Raw genomic sequence first — 17,049 nt, 5'->3', positions numbered from 1 at the left:
ATAATAACGCTTTGACTGTAATTAAAATATAACAATAATACTACTATAATTTTAAGTAAGTAGTATTAAAATAATGATTATAGTAAAAACATTCAATCATTTAACAATGCAGTATTTATTATCTAAGATAACTATAATATTTTATATCTATAATATAATATTTGAAAGAAAAAAAAAGACCCAAATAGGTCGAAACTCACGATTTCACATTAATCAAATTCTATATATAGACTAATTATTAACTTGTAAACAGTTATAAAATAAAAATATTAAATATTAACTTATTTATATCTACGTTAATATCTTTTACATAAAACATTTATCTGCATTTGATAAAAATCATTTATCCTTATTATTTACACAGTAATATACTTGTTAATGTGATTTAATTAGAAATTATATTAATGTAAAACTTTTGTTCATATTTTAAGTTTAATCATGAAATTTATGCATAAATATTCTATCAAATAAATAACAAAAGCATACAAAAATGTTCGAATATTGTTATTTTGGTTTTTCGTTACAATTTGACACTGATTTTGTTTCTTGATAATATAAAATAGTGTGTATTTAGTTTTTTAAAAGTATTTTTTTAAGTAATATGTAGAACAAGCAAATAATTTTTTTTTTCATACGATCCAAGAGCTCGTAGACTAAAAAAATCTCCCACGTTAAGAAATTTATTATGTGTTTAGATGAAAGATAAAATGGAGAAGAACAAAATTTAAAAGGGAAAGAATTAAAATAAAAATGCTATTTAGATGAGTAAAAATAGAAAAAAAAATCTTTCACTTTGTTGAAATAAAAATATATAATAAAAAAAGTAAATTATATTAACAGTGTTATTTATAATAATAATAAAAAATAGTTTTATTCAAAATTTAAATTTTTATTAATGATAATTATTTTCAAATTTTTATATTATATAAAATATTTAAATTTAAAATGAATAAAATAAAAAGAAAAATTCGATTACTCTTCTCTTCTCCTCGATTTGGATTTCTTAGTGAACTCGTGATTTCCCTACATCCAAATACAAAAGTGTCTCTTGTTTTTTTCCTATTTTTTTCTCTTCCCCATTTTCTCTTTTCCTAAGCACATCCTTAATTCCCAGATTTCCCTAACTTCTACAGCCTAAGTTCTGGTTGGAACACACAACAAAAGAACCAGTGTCTTTAAAGTTATTAGTAAAAGAATTATTAATAAAAGGATAACTTTTATTAAAAATTACGATAAATATGTATTAAAATATCAAAAAAAATGTCTATTATTATACATTCTAATAAAAAAATTAAATTTTTAATCTATACCCTAAACATCTGTTATAAAAAAATTATAACGGAACAACCATGCAACACAAGCAAATTCATGGTAAAAGCAAGGTAACAATGAAAGAAAAAAAAGTAGCAAAATAGTGAAGTCATATGATGACGATTCATGAGTTCTCACAAGCAGTGTATAGTTTGGTGTCACAAAGTGTGAGTGAGAGAGAGGGGCTTTGCCATATGAGTTGGGTGCTCTTCTCCAGCTACAATTACCAAAACATTGGGCTCTTGATCATCTTCTGTATTTGATGACCCTTTTGAATTGTTCATGTCACAATTGCACAATGACCCTGTTTGAGATCTTTGACGCCTAGAACAAACTACCACCAATAATGCTAACCCAATTACTCCAAAAATGGGCACAAGCCCACCATAGAGGAATGAGGCTGAAGAGTTCCAGCTCCACTCAAATGCGCCAATACCATTGTTAGGTGATGTTTGATTCATATATTCACTCATCCAAACTATCTTTGATACTTTTGTTCTTGTTGCATTAATGGGGTTGGTTGCATTTTTATAGGTGGCTTTGGTCTTACGGATACCTATTATTTTATTTTAAGAATGGGTTGAAAGATTCTTTATACATTCCTTAAAGACTATGTATGAATTAGTTTTAAATGTGTAGAAGAATCTTAATGTAATTTATTTTATAATTTTGTTATGAGATGCGAATTTAGAAGAAAATAAAGGTTAACAAAATATATCCACTAAAAGAATAAATACCGTTATCTTTCTTCGTATCTATATGTTGGGTGATGCGATGTTTGCCTTACCACAAATCCAAGAGGCATTGATTTGAGCATTTCAGGGCTCAAGGGGATACAATTCTTAAAATAAAGAAAAATGTTTTTTGCATGTATAAAAAACAAGTAACGGACATAAAATAATTTTAATAGTATAAATGTATTGTATTAATTTTTAATTATTCAACTAACATAACTGTAAAATAAAAGAGAGGGTTGGAAGTTAGAAAAACCTAAATATTAGATGAAATTAAGGTAAAGCTTATCCAATTTAAAATTACGACCAAAACAATTTTTACTTCTTTTAACCAAAACTTTTAAAATTATGTTACCTGCAAAATCAATATGAATATAAAAAGAATAATTAGCATTTTTTTTTTCAAAAGAATAAGTCTATGTCATGTAAAAGTAGGGGTAGTACTGATTCTGTAGTTTAGACAAATTCTATGAAATAGGAAGTCATATTTGAGATTTACTTTGCCTTTTTTATTTGTTCGGTTTTACTTTGCTCATTTGACATTCTCTGTCGTTGGATGTGATGTGCAACTACCCGTCTCGATTTTTGGGATTTGGCCTAAATTCCATATAACATAACTTATCTATATACAGTAATAATTATCATATATTTATACTATTTTTCTTATTTTTTAAATTTTTTTATCATATTATCTGTCGAGTTTTTACCGTAAAATGACAAAAAAAATAAAATTCCTCGTATAGACCCATTGCCAAATTTATTACACAAATAGACCTCTTTTTCATACAATTCAGAATTCGGTTGCCTACATACTGAATTCTAAGTTAAATTTTTGTTTTTTTATAATAAATAAATATTATTATTTAAATTATATAAAGTGATTATTGAAATCCTAAATATATAAAGTGATTATTGTTTAACATATAAAATTTTACAACGGTAAAAGATAAAAACAGGTCTCTTTTTTAATAATGTTCTAAGTACTAGGCCTAACAAAGATGGTCTAGCTTAGGGATGATAAATAGTTTTTAATTTGTGCCCACAAAAAATACTCATAATAGGGTAAATATCCATTGGGACCGGGTATGAATGTACAAAACCCAAAAAATAGCCACCTATAAATATACGTGATTTCTCTGAATGTACAGAAGCATGAAGATAGCTATATAATTGATATCCCCGTTCCGACGTCAACAAGAAGCGAGCCTAATGCTGGTCAACTACATACTCCTTGAAGATATATGGATAATTGCTAGTGGTAGACAAAATACGAATAAAGAACATCAATAAATAAATTATATGCCATTTATGCGGATAAATTCTGAAGACACAGGGAGATTGGCCATTTCATAAATTACAAGAAACAAAATTATGTAGAAATGACAGAAACAATTCTTTAAACCCAACTCTCGACTACCTAGACTATCACCAAAAACGAAGATACATATACTGTTAACTCTGTCATCCATGGGATTGCTATCGCTTTTTCTATCCATTGACATATAACTGGACAGTAAATGCACACGAAATTTTTAAACGACTGCAATATGTAATCATCATGCTCCACTGTTTTCTTCCACAGTAACTCAAGGAGAGAACTTTGCAATCAACTTATCAACATGGATAATGATATCATCTATCCGAGGCCGCATAGCAGCCTGCGGCTGAAGCATCCATGACACAAACTGATGAAGAGCTTCTGGATATGAGGACTTTGGTCCAGCTGGCCATTTGACCTGAGCATTTACAACAGCCAATTGCAGGCTTCCACCAGACTCTCCAAGTGCATATTCAAATGGTGATACCCCATACCTGAAAAAAAATTCAGTCAGGTGATATAATAATCAATTAAACACGTGCATTACCAAGACATAACTATAACACAAAAAATAGCATTTACAAATAAGATTGGTAATGATAGTACTGATAGAAGCAATTCGTTGAACAAGCTATACTTGAAAGAGTTAACACAACTGTGTCACCTCTGCCATTAGATTTCTGTAGGTGCCAAATCAATGAGTAATGGCACCAAGTGAATAATAGCTTTTAGACAACAAAACCAAACTAATGTGCATAGCAATTGGATTTCATTTCATGTAGACTTGGAAAAGTAGTATTAGTGCAAGCATTGTCCTGTATCAATAATATATGCATACTGATCCAATGGCCTGGATAGTTGCATGAGTTTTTCTTTAGCGTTCATTGTTGGTTGAGTAGCAATAATAAAAAAAATAGTAATATAATTTCATGTGTTTTCTAACTTTCTTTTACACAAGCATACCACAATTTTGAACCAGCGAGACTGGATCATAAGTAGAGGGTTTGCTATTAATCCTAATGGTCAGTTGTTCACTAGCCCCTCTTTTGAGGTCGGTGCTCTTAATCTTTTATGACAAAATTTGGTTGGGTCATAAAAAATAAATAACTTATTTTTCACTTCCGCTTTTTTTCCCATCTTTTTCAGGTTACACTCAAGTAACAAAAATGTGAATTCTCCGTATGTTGTTTCTTCACCATAAAAACAAACCAGACTCTGGCATTGTTTAGTTGAACTTGAGACCAGATGTAACCCCACTCTCTTCCCCGTGGGAGCTCACAAACACACACAGACGTCAACAATAAATAGCAAATCCATTAAAAGTGAGATTGGTTGGGGATGGTCACTGAGTAACTTGAAAAACAACTAAAAATATACAACCTTCTTCGCACTCTTTGAAATATTCTAATCCATTTGCTAATTTGTACGATATATAGAACATAATGTTTGGAGGAAACAAACAAAATTTAAAGAAAGAACCATTAAAAATATGAAGGTACAATTAGAAGAAGTTCTAAACATAAAATTAGCATAATCATATAAACTGAGGATTAATACTCACATTATAGCATATAATGTGCATCCTAGAGACCAAATGTCAGTCCTCTCATCTATATCAGCATGGCTTGGGCAATCCCACAGCTCAGGAGCTCGGAAAGGAGCAGAGCAATGTTCAGATGCCCATTCCTACACAAGTAGCAATTAGCAGGTCAGAAAATCCATTCTAGATGACTGAAATGAAACTTTGATCCTTCATATTCGTAAAACATATTCAAAACGAAAAACACTATTATAAGAATTGATATTGCCAAAATGAAAAACCTAAGCAAAGCAATTAAGTATTCTTAACTGAAACATAGAACTGTTTATGCACAGTAACAAATTAAAAAGATCCATTACTGGTCTGATGATGCATATGCACCTACGAACTAGGCAATAAAATTTCATAAACTTCAAATAGAGCAAAAGCCTCATAAAGCATTCTAACATATGTTATACTTTTAAGCACTACATATTCTGTGCCATGTAAAAGAAATTGCCAGCATTGCAAGAAGTGGAAGCACTAAGACAATAAAACAGCAAATAATCTTTCTTTATTCAAAAAGATTTTTTAAAAAAGGGGGAAGAAAGAAGTACCTGCAACTGGAGTGCCTCTGATCTGGAGCTAATTTGTTTCCTGGCAGGACGAGCACTGCCAAAATCCATCAGTATGGCAAGAGGTGGTTGTCCTTTTCTGTGTGTTATGAGAACATTACCAGGTTTGACATCATTATGTGCATATGGAGGTTCAAAACCGTGCATATGCTTGAGTCCTGAACAAAGCTGTTGAGTTGATTTTACAGGGTTAAAAGAGTTTCTGAACAAAAAAAATCATGATCAAAGCAATACTATACCCTAAAATGTCAAAAGTAAATTGAAAGATGAAACTAAAAGGCAAATAAATTGCTCTTCAGATTGATTCCAAAGAAGCACAACACACAGAAATCCATTTGTCTTTTTCTACAATGTGATTCTTAAGACAGCAAATAAACCTATGTCACAGGGATTGCTAGGTCAATATTTGAATGTTGTGTGTGAGTGAAACTAAGAAATGCTATAATATATACCAAACAAGATATCAAGCGCTGAAAATCTTGAGTTTCAACAGCGATAGCAAAATGCATAATAGAAAGATGGTTCTTCTTACCTGGCGAAATATTTGAAGTACATCTGAGGTAGAATAGAATTCCTTCTTGGCTTTCATTATTTTTGCATTGTCTAGCAGGGTTCCATCCAAATGAACTGGAAATAACAAGTATGCCTCATGGTTCCAAGATGTTCCTTGGGCAGGCTGCTGATAAAAGTACATATTCAATGTAAACATAAAAGCACAAGAATTGTAATAGGAGAAGAGCAGAGTAAAGCCAAAACCTTGCTGGGGGGAATGAAGAAAGCTACACATTCTCACTTTTAAGCATATTTTTATTCCCCACTGTAACTGATAATCACTTTACTAGACTGGAAATCTTAAGAAACTATATTAGCAGTGCCACATCACACAATATACACATTTGCCACTAAGTTTGGAAAACCTAGATTTTCTGTTGCAACAACAGATAGAAGTCTGGGAAAAACAGTACCATTGGTAGCTCTGATGCATGGATAGTTTAAAATTGATTATATATCCATATCATACCCATAACCTAAGGAATCAGCAAAAACTTTAAACTTAACAACATCTGTATATCATACCTCATAAGTCATACCCATGCAAATACATTGGTAGTGATACTATATTTTCAGAAGATATTATACCAGAAGCACAAAGACTATTCTTACAGAATTATTCAAATTACACATTGTAGAATAATAGGCCAGGACCAACTTGGCCATGATATGCAAAATCGCACTCAGTACCTACCATTTAAAACGTTGTAACAGTGTCTCATTATAGTCTCTTCACAATCACATATCTCAGTCGATTATCATTGAGCTTTACCGAAAAAATTACATCAGATCATCTTGCTCATCCAAGACTGACAAGTAGAACTGAGAAAGAAAAACCATTTTGACCAGACTATGTGACTGTTTAGTCTTGTTGAGATACAATGGATATAACATCTTTTTCATTCAAAAAGGATATCAGAAATGAGAATACACGCCATTTAGAAGTACTGGAAATCATAATAATTAATGTGTCTTTTTCTTCTACTACCCAGAAATTTCAATTTTTTGATAAAGTTCAAATGCTCAATCAAAATAAATATCTTATGTTATTATTATAACATCAAATTAGATTGTAAAATGTAGTTCCCTTCAACATTACAAATCCTGGCAGCAGGTGTCGTAGGGGCAAGAATTCAGGAGCTTTATTAAACAAATTAAATTGTTCGGCTTGCATTACAAGTAATTATTCATTAGGATCAATGATGGAGGACCAAGGTATTCTATACAAGAGTTTTCATTTTTCATCTCAGAAAAATTTTACAGTGAAGATAGCAACAAAATTGCATGAGAATGCTGAATGCTTTCACTTTAAGTCATTTATGTTACAGCTCAGGTGCTACTAGAAGGTATAAACAAGTAAGGTAGCTTTCAGTTGCAGTCATATATAACAGAAGGATTTTCTTTATAATTATTTTTCATTTAAGGTGGCTACAATAACTACTTACTTGAACAGAAATGATTGCGTGGTCAAGAAGTGGGAGCAGATTGGGGTGATTGAACAGTGATGAAACACGGATCTCCTCCCTGACCAATTCCAGCTGTTCATTGTTCTGAATGAGGACCTTTTTCATAGCATAAGTTCCATCATCTGCCAAAAAACATTATAATAATTTATGCATAATTTTGATCCACCGAATCATATGGACCTTTCTATTTCTTCATTTTAAAGTTTACTGAAAATTTTAGTTACCACAATGAATGAAACTTCCTTCATCGCTGATAATCAAAATTAAACTCAGACTCAACAATAGATATAATCTCTTATTTTCAATTGTAGAAAGGAGCAAGGAAATTACACGCCCTGTCAATTGCCACCGACAAAGCGAGAAGTACTAACAGGACGTTAATCACATTTTATCTAAGGAACAAAATTACTTTCACGGTTGCCTCAACACAACATCCGAATTGCATAAATATCTCTAAAATAAGCCTAGGACATCCACACCAGCGAGCAGTGGGTTTCGATAAAAATTAAAAAGAAAAAAACAAGAAACTCGTTTCGGAAATCGAAATTTCTACGGAAAATCAATCTTAATTTTCGATAGGTCAAACGACATCGCAGATCAAGAAAAGCGACACATTAAAATGCGAAAAACGACACAGATCACACAGATCAGGCTAGGATACGATCTAACAGAGCAAAATTCAGAAAAACGGAAGAAAATTGAAATGAGGATGCGGAAGACGTTAAGAAATGAAGCGAACCAGAGAGATGAGAGGAGTGTTTGAGCTTTTTAGCAAGGCCACCAGCGGCAGAGTCGTTGAGCACCTCCTTGACGAGGTAAACGTAGGCGAAGCCACCTTCTCCGAGCTGCCTCACGATGCGGAAACGGTTCTCGTTGATCCACACATCGCCGGCTCCGTTAACGGAATCGTAAAGTGCATTAAGACCGGAGAACGAGCACCCCATTTTCTTCCTCTCTCTCTCTCCTATGTGTGTGTTGTTTTTGAAATTAAAATAAGAACTGAAATCAGGTGTCCAAAAGATAATTTTTGAAGACCTGATTTCACGTTAATTGAGTTGGGAGTAACGAGGTTTGTTAATTGTGATTTGTGTCAACCCTCCCTCCTTTTATTTACTCGGCTTTCCCATTTTCTTATGAGCTCCTTTCTTGGATCGCTTCATTCTCAACCAAACACCTGTTTCATTTATTTGGGGGTTCTCTTTTCATGGATAGTTTCACGTTCGAGCTCAAATTAAAAATTTATCGAGTTTTGTGTATTTCGTTTGAGGATTTATTTTATTTTATTTTGATTTTTCTTTTCTTTTCACACTCTGTTAATTTCTTAGAATATCTTTTATTATAATAATTTTTTTTTTCATATTTGAAATTTAAATTCTAAAAATATGTTTAAAATTAACCTTTAAAAATTAAATTCTGAAAACTTAACTTTAAAAACATGTGTAAAAATAATTATTTTAATTCCCTAAAGTACGAAATATATTTTGTTAAACTAATTTTTAGAAATGTAAAATTTTATTTTATTTTTAAAAAATATAAAATCATAATTCCAAAAATTTCCTTCTAAAAATAGTTTTATTATCCATTAATTATTTTTAAAAGTGTAAAAACTTAAGTAAGGAAATTAATTTAATTTTAAATACTTATTTCTAAAAGCATAAAAATTTAATTTTGGAGAAAATATTAATACTTTTAAAAACTAATTTCTAAAAGCGTGAAAACTAAATTTGAAAAAAAATTTTAAAAAATGTAAATTTTAATTTCAAAAAAATATCAAGCTTCACAATCCAATAAAGGCAAATGAATAGGCCAATTTTAATTATACATTAAGTTTATATAATACATTCAATAAATGAAGTATTTAAAAATTAACCATACTTAAAATACGTTCAAATAATCTGGTAATGAAAAAATAATAAAACTTCAAATAGTAAAGATGAAGAATAAAACAACATAAGAAAATAGTTGAAATCTAAAAAAAAAGTATGTTTTTAAAAATTGAAATAAAAATAGAAGAGTACGGAGTTTATTTGATTTTTAAAATAAAATTTATTCTTATTTTCTATTTATAATTTAAATTTTTGTTATGTATATTTTAAGGAAAAAAAATTACTGTCGTGTATATATATATATATATATATATATGAGACATAAGAGATAAGCCCTTTGTTTTAATGACGCTGGCCCAACAATGTGTTACTATGACTTGAAAAACAATATCCGTGGGTCTCTCTCTCTCTCTATATATATATATAAACCTGTATAAGGATGAAAAATTATTTATAGTAAATTTTTATTAAAAATTATAAAATTTAATAAATTGATACTATTAATTATTGATCGTTATAATTTTTAATAAATAAATTTAACTTTTATCGTATATAATTTTGTAGAGCTTAACAAAATATTGATTTTAAGTAATAAATAATAATATAATATTATATTAAAATAATTTTTATAATTTTATATTTTAATACAATAAATATATTTTTTGATAAAAGCTTTTTATTTTAAATATTTAAACTTAATTCTAAAAATAATAATAAAATTGAAAAAAATAAAAGAGACTGCAGTCAAATGTTAAATAGAATGCACACTAATAATAATAATCATAATAACGTGGTGATTCTACTTGGACGTGCTGCTAATTACCTAACTATAGACAAAACAGTTCCACAAAGACGGACTAATGAGGTGGGTCCTACAACTAGCAATTGTTCAGCATGTTTCACAGATTCAAGTTTCATTGGCCATTTGTTTGAGCATTCGACAATTAATTTGTATGTTTAACGGAAATTTAAGAATTATAAACATAATTGCACAAAATAGACTCTCGATCCTTGGAGGGAATATATACCAGTCGCTTTAGTATTATGAACATTTTAAAATTTGTGTATAACACACACTTAATAAAAATTTAATATATGATTTTTATTTAAACAAACTGTAATTTTATACGGCCAAAAACAAAGGTCTTATTGTATAATTAATCATATGTTTTTATAATTATGATGTGAATCATCCTTTTACAAACTTCAGTTGAAAATTTTATTTGGTTGAAATATTTTACAACAAATAATATATGTAGTATTGAACTATTTCTTATCCTATTTATAAGAAAAAAAAGACATAATTCATTAAGACTATAACAAAAAAAAAAAAGTTAAAATAATTTTTGAGGAGTTTAGCAGTACATTTAACACACGGCTTAGTAAACGTCAAACATATAAATTTTTTTTCACGTTATTGATGATGTTGTTTTTAATAATTGTTGAAATATTTTTTTTTGTAATTAAAGATATAATCTCATGAAAATCATTTTAGATTTTTTTTAAATTTAAAGTAACATTTAATCGTTGCATTTTAACTCATTCTTTTATTTTGTGTACTTTCTATCTTTTCATGACTAAATATGAAAAGTGAGAGAAAAGTTGAACTTCATAAAAATCGTTGCTTGTTGCCAAAATGAATAGCATAACTCCCAAATTTGTAATTGAAGAATGAAAATTTGTTTTTTGTTTAGTTGAGTGTCTAATTGAAGTGTTACTACTGCCAAATATTTAAAGAAAATTTACAAAAAGAAGTATTAACTTTTAAAAATATTTAGCTCGTATTCATTTTTCTGAGTGTCAATTAAAAGTTTACTTATCTACCAAAAAATTACATCTGATCTAACATGACTACATTCAAGAAACCCATATTGAATTTGTTAAAATTTATTGTATTAGGTATGTGAAGAACTTTGTAATAATTTTAACATTTAAAATAAGAATAACTTGGTAAATCTTGACTTCTCATTTTAATATTAATATGCACTATGGTCAATGTTAACATGGACCATGTTAGATAGAACCTTGTGGTCCGGTGCCTCCCAATAATTCTTATAGATTGGATACAACAAAATAAAGTTTGTTGACTTTGTTCTGCATAAAAAAAATCCAATTCAATCATTCAATGGACTAAGCCACGATTTTACAATTTAAAATATTAATTCAATCGTTCAGCAGGGTAAACCGCAACGTTACGACTTCAAATATTAATCGGGTTTTATTTTCGATGATTTTCCATCTATTTGCAGGCACTTTCATGCAGCGATTGGATTTGGGGATTAGCATACATGCTCAATAGGAGCAAACCAGGCCATTTTAATCAGTCATCCTGATAACCCAAAAGCACCAATACAACACCTATCAAAGAATATTGGGAGACTGTCGTCGCTCAAATGGCTGGTTGTTGCTGAGTAATGCAGTGTATATTTCCACCTGCGAAAACAATCTCCCTGGAACCTTCAATTCCCACCACCTAGGAACCAGCAAACATTTTTAAATGCCATTTAATAGCCAAAACCACGCAAAAAAATGAGAACCATATTTTACAGTTTCATCAGCGACTTGTAATGCTACAGTACAGTATCAAATTAGTAGTATTTTGCTACTATTGGCTCTAAAGATCGGCCAAATGATGGGTATACATTTGCCAGTTTCCACGGAAAACTTTACTCTATTTCTTATGCGTCAATCATTTATGGTGATAAGCTGAGTAAGAAACAGAGTTTATTTTAGTTAAAATAGTCAAAAGAACATATCCATCTTGTTTGATAGTAAAAGAACTAAGTAGGATTAGTTCTAAGCTATTTCTAGAACAAACAGTTGTGTTTGGAGCTACAATTATTTAACCTCATATCCTATCACTACGATTTTTTTTAATCTCCTGTCCCTCAGAACAGAATTGTACTCGCTTCAAATTTTGACGGTTGCCTGTTTCACAGATGCTGGTGTTTCATTCTTACAACTTACCAATCACCATTGTTTAATTAGCTGGATATTCTTCTGATATTCAGGGTAAAATATACTCTAAATTTATATAATACGTTCAGAAATATTACTCGATCAACACTAACAGCAGTAATTATTGCAACTAGACATATACACTTGAAAGATTACCGTATTGCTGAAAGATTCGTCAACTGAAAAACATCATGTTAACAATCAGTTTTACTTACTTCATGATGGGGGAAGGCCTCAGATAGGACTCGTATAGCTTCATTGTCCCACTTCTTATCTCCAAATTGGGGTGCAATAATAGCTTCATTTGCAATGTAAAAGTTTACATAAGAAGCAGCAAGCCTGGTACCTTGAAGTCTAGGTTTAGCATCATTATCCTGAGCAATATAGAATTATGCAAGAAGCGTTAAATGGAAGTTGAGTCTCTCTAGTTCATAATTTATCCCTCAGAGGGGTAATAAATAGCACCACTTCAATCTTTAACCATTTCAGGTATCAATATTGATTTAAGCTCGGTATACCCGTTTTCCTATAATGAGCTGTAGCATAAGTGCATAACCAATATTAGAATATCACAATTTAAGTCTACAGCTGATTAAAAACCACTGTTACTAAAAATTGATTGGAATTTTTGTCTAGTTTGTGGTACCTCATTTTCTTCATAGCACAAACTGAAATTTAAAAGATGACTGGTCACAAACTGCTTCAAGAAATTGCAGTACCCTACATCTTTAAATTACCCAAAGTACATAAGTTCGAGATCCAAACAGAATCTAATTTTCATTTTCCGATTACACGGTTAAGATTTTGATTAGGTGAGAGCAAAACAGTGAGAGGATGCATTGAATCTTAATACAGGCAGTAGATCAGTTGCTCTTCTTGATATTATATATAATTGAAAACATAACTTCTTGTTCATTTCTTGACTGCAAATGAAATTCATGTTGACCTAATATGTAGAATATGGTACAGGGATAATGATAAAGTTGGCGCTAGGACACTGAACTTTGTACATAAGCTTTGACCAATTCCATCAAGGAAACAATACACCCAATACCGAAAATACAGAATAATGGTCGAGGGGTACTGATAGGGATGCCACTCGGACACTGAACTTTCCACTTGAGCAGAGTCTACTTGAGATACAAGACAACCCTAACAGATGTTCACTGACTCTTCGTACGTAACCTAACAAGTGTACAAGTGGACTCCAACAAAATCATAGGTGTACCTATTTAGTTTTCCATGGGATACCCAATCCAATGTAAAATGTTTCATATCATCTTTCCAACCAACGTTTAATCTTAGCACTAACCAAAATATACTGGCAATAATTTGATATATAACAAATCATATGGCTGCAAGGGAAAGAATGAGTTTAAATGTGACAGACAGGTAAACTTCTGTACTGATGACCATATAGCAACAAACTATGCAATACATCGTTTAAAGATAAGCTGCAATGATAATTGGGTCACAATGATAATTATTTCTATAATTTTTTGAATGAAACGAAATAATGATAGCATAGTCTTTTATTATTATTATTATTATTATTAATCATGAAGAGAAAAAATTAAATGGAAAAGGAAAGAAATAAAAAGTTGGATTTTACCTGAACAATCCCATTAGCCTCTTTCTCTGTCATATAGAGTGGACCGGGAACATGGAGTTTAATGATTTCAAACTTTCTACCATTGGCATCAGTTTCATTTGAAAGCAAGGAATATGCTTCTATAGATCTTTCATACTGAGGATCAGTTTCATCATCAGTCCAAGACAGCAGAACCACACCGGGCTTCACAAAACAGCACATGTTATCAATATGACCATTCGTATCATCATCTCCTGCATACAGCAGCATATTAGAATTTAGGGTATAGATAATATCTAACTAGAACTTTGAACCTAAAACAAGTATCACTATTTCCAGATCATCTCTACAGAAGCATCTAATTTCCTAGCTTAGAAAATTCTTTAAATGTATGAAGATTGGCATGATCACTTTCAACAATGCAGGACAGGACAGAGCTCTTAAAAATTACAACCTCAGTTGGGGTTGTGTGGAAAAAAAAAAGTAGTAACAAAATGAAGTTAGTAAAACCAACATAAGGATCCTCAAATACATTATAAGACCATCATAACAAAATAAAACAGTTACCAGAATCTTGTTTATTTTTATAGAAAATTAACTAAAAAGATTCAGGCCAAATTCATTGTTACTGGAGCTGAGGTGAAACATCCCAATTTTTGTGTTAGAAAGGGTTAAAGCTGCATAGTCAAATGCAAAGATGTTAATTTCCTGACGGAAAGTGCATTCACCACTAGAGAACAGCCAGATTTGACTTATATGGTTGTACAACTTGTTGTTTAGCTATCATGCATTTTGTGCTGAATCAGTGTTTATTTCTCAAAAGTAGAAACATTCTTGCCCAAAGCCAAATCTATATGGAACCTTGTACTACAACTCATGATTAGGGTTCATATGAATTCTTTCAAAACTCAAAATTAAATATCCTGACAAAATACCATCAATTCATTGGAAGATTCTTTGTGAACAAGATCACTATCAAGTTTATATACCATATAATCCACGAGGCAACCATATAACCTTCCGGACTCCAAGATATGCCTTAAGTTCATCCTCTATTTGGTTCATACTCAAGTGAGGATTCCTGTTCTTGTTCAAGAGACACTCTTCTGTGGTAAGACAAGTTCCTGAAAGAAGAAAATTTTGATGAAGTAAACAGAAAAACTTGCAAATTTTATAATCAACTCAGTAAGAAGATCCAAGTATACATGATCTGATCTCAGTACATATTGAAATGGAAGTAATGAAATGAACCACATTCATGAATATAACTAGCAATAAAATATTATCCTGCCTCTCATTCTCATTCCTGAATAAACCAGCAGTAAAAATACATTAATTTGGAGATGTTTAAGTGCCGGATACCTAGCATGTAATATCCAGTCATATTCTGTGTTATATCAAAAGCTTATACAAATATTTCCCCAAAAACTAGAAAAAAACACCTTCAACATGGCAGCAAACCTAAGCATAATTCTTACCTTCTCCATCCACATGGATGCTTCCACCTTCAAGCACCATTGAATGTGAAAATCTAGGAATCTTCTCAATGTCCAAAATCTAGCAAAAATGAACAATAACAAAATCACGTAAGCAACTCACACAGACAAAAATAAATAAATATATAAATAAGTGAAGTATTTAGCCACCCAAACCTTCTTAGCAACAAGGGAATCAAGATTCCAATCAAAGTAACATCCATCTTCAAAACCTAAACAATTTATAAAATTTCATTAGTCGAAAAACCAACAAGCAACACATAATAATCAAATCACATTTATATCCTTCAACTATTCTTCAAACTTTAACAATCCCTCTTTGCATAAAACGATTCAAAAATCCAAAACCCGAGTCTTACCTCCCCAACTATTGAAATTCCAGTCAATTCCCGCAATCCTGTCAACTGCAATACCAGCTTCTGGCGTGCTTCTTCTCACCACAAACTATTGAACAAAGCAAACCACACTCTGCATGCTTATACATCTAAACACAAAAAAAAGACTAGAGCAGAAAACTCATCCATGTTCAAGAAAAGAAATTCACAGTGGGTCCAATATCACGAAACCAAGAATCATTCATGCTCATCTCCACGACCCTGATATGTTCCGGTAGCTGACTCCTCGCATTCTCCCACTAAGATTGCAAGCCAATTCAAGCGTCATCAGAAACAACACCATCCATTAAGAAACACACGCTTAACACCTTTTTTCAACACTCTCTTATTTAAATTTTATTAAAAATTATAAAATAGTTCTAATTGTTAAATTAGAATTAAGACTAATACAACTTTTATAATTTTTAATAAATATTAGCTGTTTTAAAGAATGTATCGCTAGCTTTTCTCATTAATATATCTAACAACCATCACCTACCTGAGCAGAGCTAGCACAAACCGTTACTGCCTCGAATCTTGAGATCGCAGATGCTACGCTGGCAAACACACGTTGTGCGTGAACGGCACCGTCTCGCCAATTATCGGGGCGTTCCTGTCACGCAACATCAAGCTTCTCAATCCATGACAAAATACAAAACAAAATAATAACAGAGTTTGCATGTAGAGTACTCACCGGCCAACCCATCCAACACTGCGCGTGGGGTTCCCACTCTGCTGGCATGTGGAAACCGAGAGTAGCCGGTGCCTCGTGTAGATGCATCACGATGTTCTCGTTTCGCTTTGCTCTGTAAATGCAGAACAAAGAAAGGTTGAGAAGCAGACACGGCACAGCACGACGATTGAAGGGTGTTTTAACGAATAAGAGAACACAGATTTTGAGCGATGCATATGCATGATTCTTTAATACCGTTCCGCGTAATTCACCGCCTCCAAAGTGAAGAGTGAAAAACCTACAAACTGAGGTACTCGGAGAGGAAAGGAGGGAGAAAATATTAGATACTACATACCAATGACACAAGGAAGGAACGCTGAATCCACCTTTTTTATTCTTCAAAATTTCACGTCATAAATAGTCTTTATTTTAACTTTACAAACATTTCTAAATTGACAAACCTGCAAAACTCTCTTCTTATTTAGATGTTGTCATTGGCAGTCACTACAAAATTTAGAGTTTTATTAACTATAACATTATTTATATACATATTTTGTTTAAATATTTTAAATTTTTACTTAATAAAAAACATTAAT

General features: G+C 31.2%; 2 protein-coding genes across 5 annotated transcripts; both read right to left on the bottom strand.

The window, feature by feature from the left end:
- Nucleotides 1–3,321: 3,321 nt before the first annotated feature.
- On the bottom strand, nucleotides 3,322–8,722 carry LOC113847038 (serine/threonine-protein kinase 16). Of its 2 annotated transcripts, none has more exons than XM_027475875.1 (6): nucleotides 8,275–8,722; nucleotides 7,515–7,657; nucleotides 6,050–6,196; nucleotides 5,500–5,685; nucleotides 4,925–5,049; nucleotides 3,322–3,857 (listed from the first exon to the last, which is right to left on the bottom strand). In XM_027475875.1, exons 1-6 carry the CDS (start codon nucleotides 8,477–8,479, stop codon nucleotides 3,632–3,634), a joined length of 1,032 nt encoding a protein of 343 aa, XP_027331676.1. In that variant the 5' UTR covers nucleotides 8,480–8,722; the 3' UTR covers nucleotides 3,322–3,631. The 2 variants fall into 2 exon arrangements, with proteins under 2 accessions (XP_027331676.1, XP_027331677.1); XM_027475876.1 differs by having other exon boundaries at nucleotides 6,050–6,193.
- Nucleotides 8,723–11,311: 2,589 nt separating this feature from the next.
- On the bottom strand, nucleotides 11,312–16,830 carry LOC113846591 (agmatine deiminase). Of its 3 annotated transcripts, XR_003501701.1 has the most exons (12): nucleotides 16,709–16,830; nucleotides 16,475–16,586; nucleotides 16,280–16,393; nucleotides 15,951–16,040; nucleotides 15,766–15,850; nucleotides 15,563–15,618; nucleotides 15,389–15,467; nucleotides 14,900–15,034; nucleotides 13,932–14,164; nucleotides 12,966–13,045; nucleotides 12,535–12,855; nucleotides 11,312–11,834 (listed from the first exon to the last, which is right to left on the bottom strand). XR_003501701.1 is itself a non-coding variant. In XM_027475039.1 (11 exons), exons 2-11 carry the CDS (start codon nucleotides 16,559–16,561, stop codon nucleotides 11,751–11,753), a joined length of 1,122 nt encoding a protein of 373 aa, XP_027330840.1. In that variant the 5' UTR covers nucleotides 16,562–16,586; nucleotides 16,709–16,830; the 3' UTR covers nucleotides 11,400–11,750. The 3 variants fall into 3 exon arrangements, 2 of the variants coding, with proteins under 2 accessions (XP_027330840.1, XP_027330841.1); XM_027475039.1 differs by lacking the exon at nucleotides 12,966–13,045 and having other exon boundaries at nucleotides 11,400–11,834; nucleotides 12,535–12,693; XM_027475040.1 differs by lacking the exon at nucleotides 12,966–13,045 and having other exon boundaries at nucleotides 11,425–11,834; nucleotides 12,535–12,693; nucleotides 16,475–16,811.
- Nucleotides 16,831–17,049: the final 219 nt, after the last annotated feature.

The sequence above is a fragment of the Abrus precatorius genome, unplaced genomic scaffold (genome assembly GCF_003935025.1).
Source record: "Abrus precatorius isolate BTA unplaced genomic scaffold, Abrus_2018 Scaffold8, whole genome shotgun sequence".
NCBI lineage: Eukaryota > Viridiplantae > Streptophyta > Magnoliopsida > Fabales > Fabaceae > Abrus > Abrus precatorius.
Note: the sequence above shows the minus strand (reverse complement) of the source record. Positions and strands in the feature narration are given on the sequence as shown.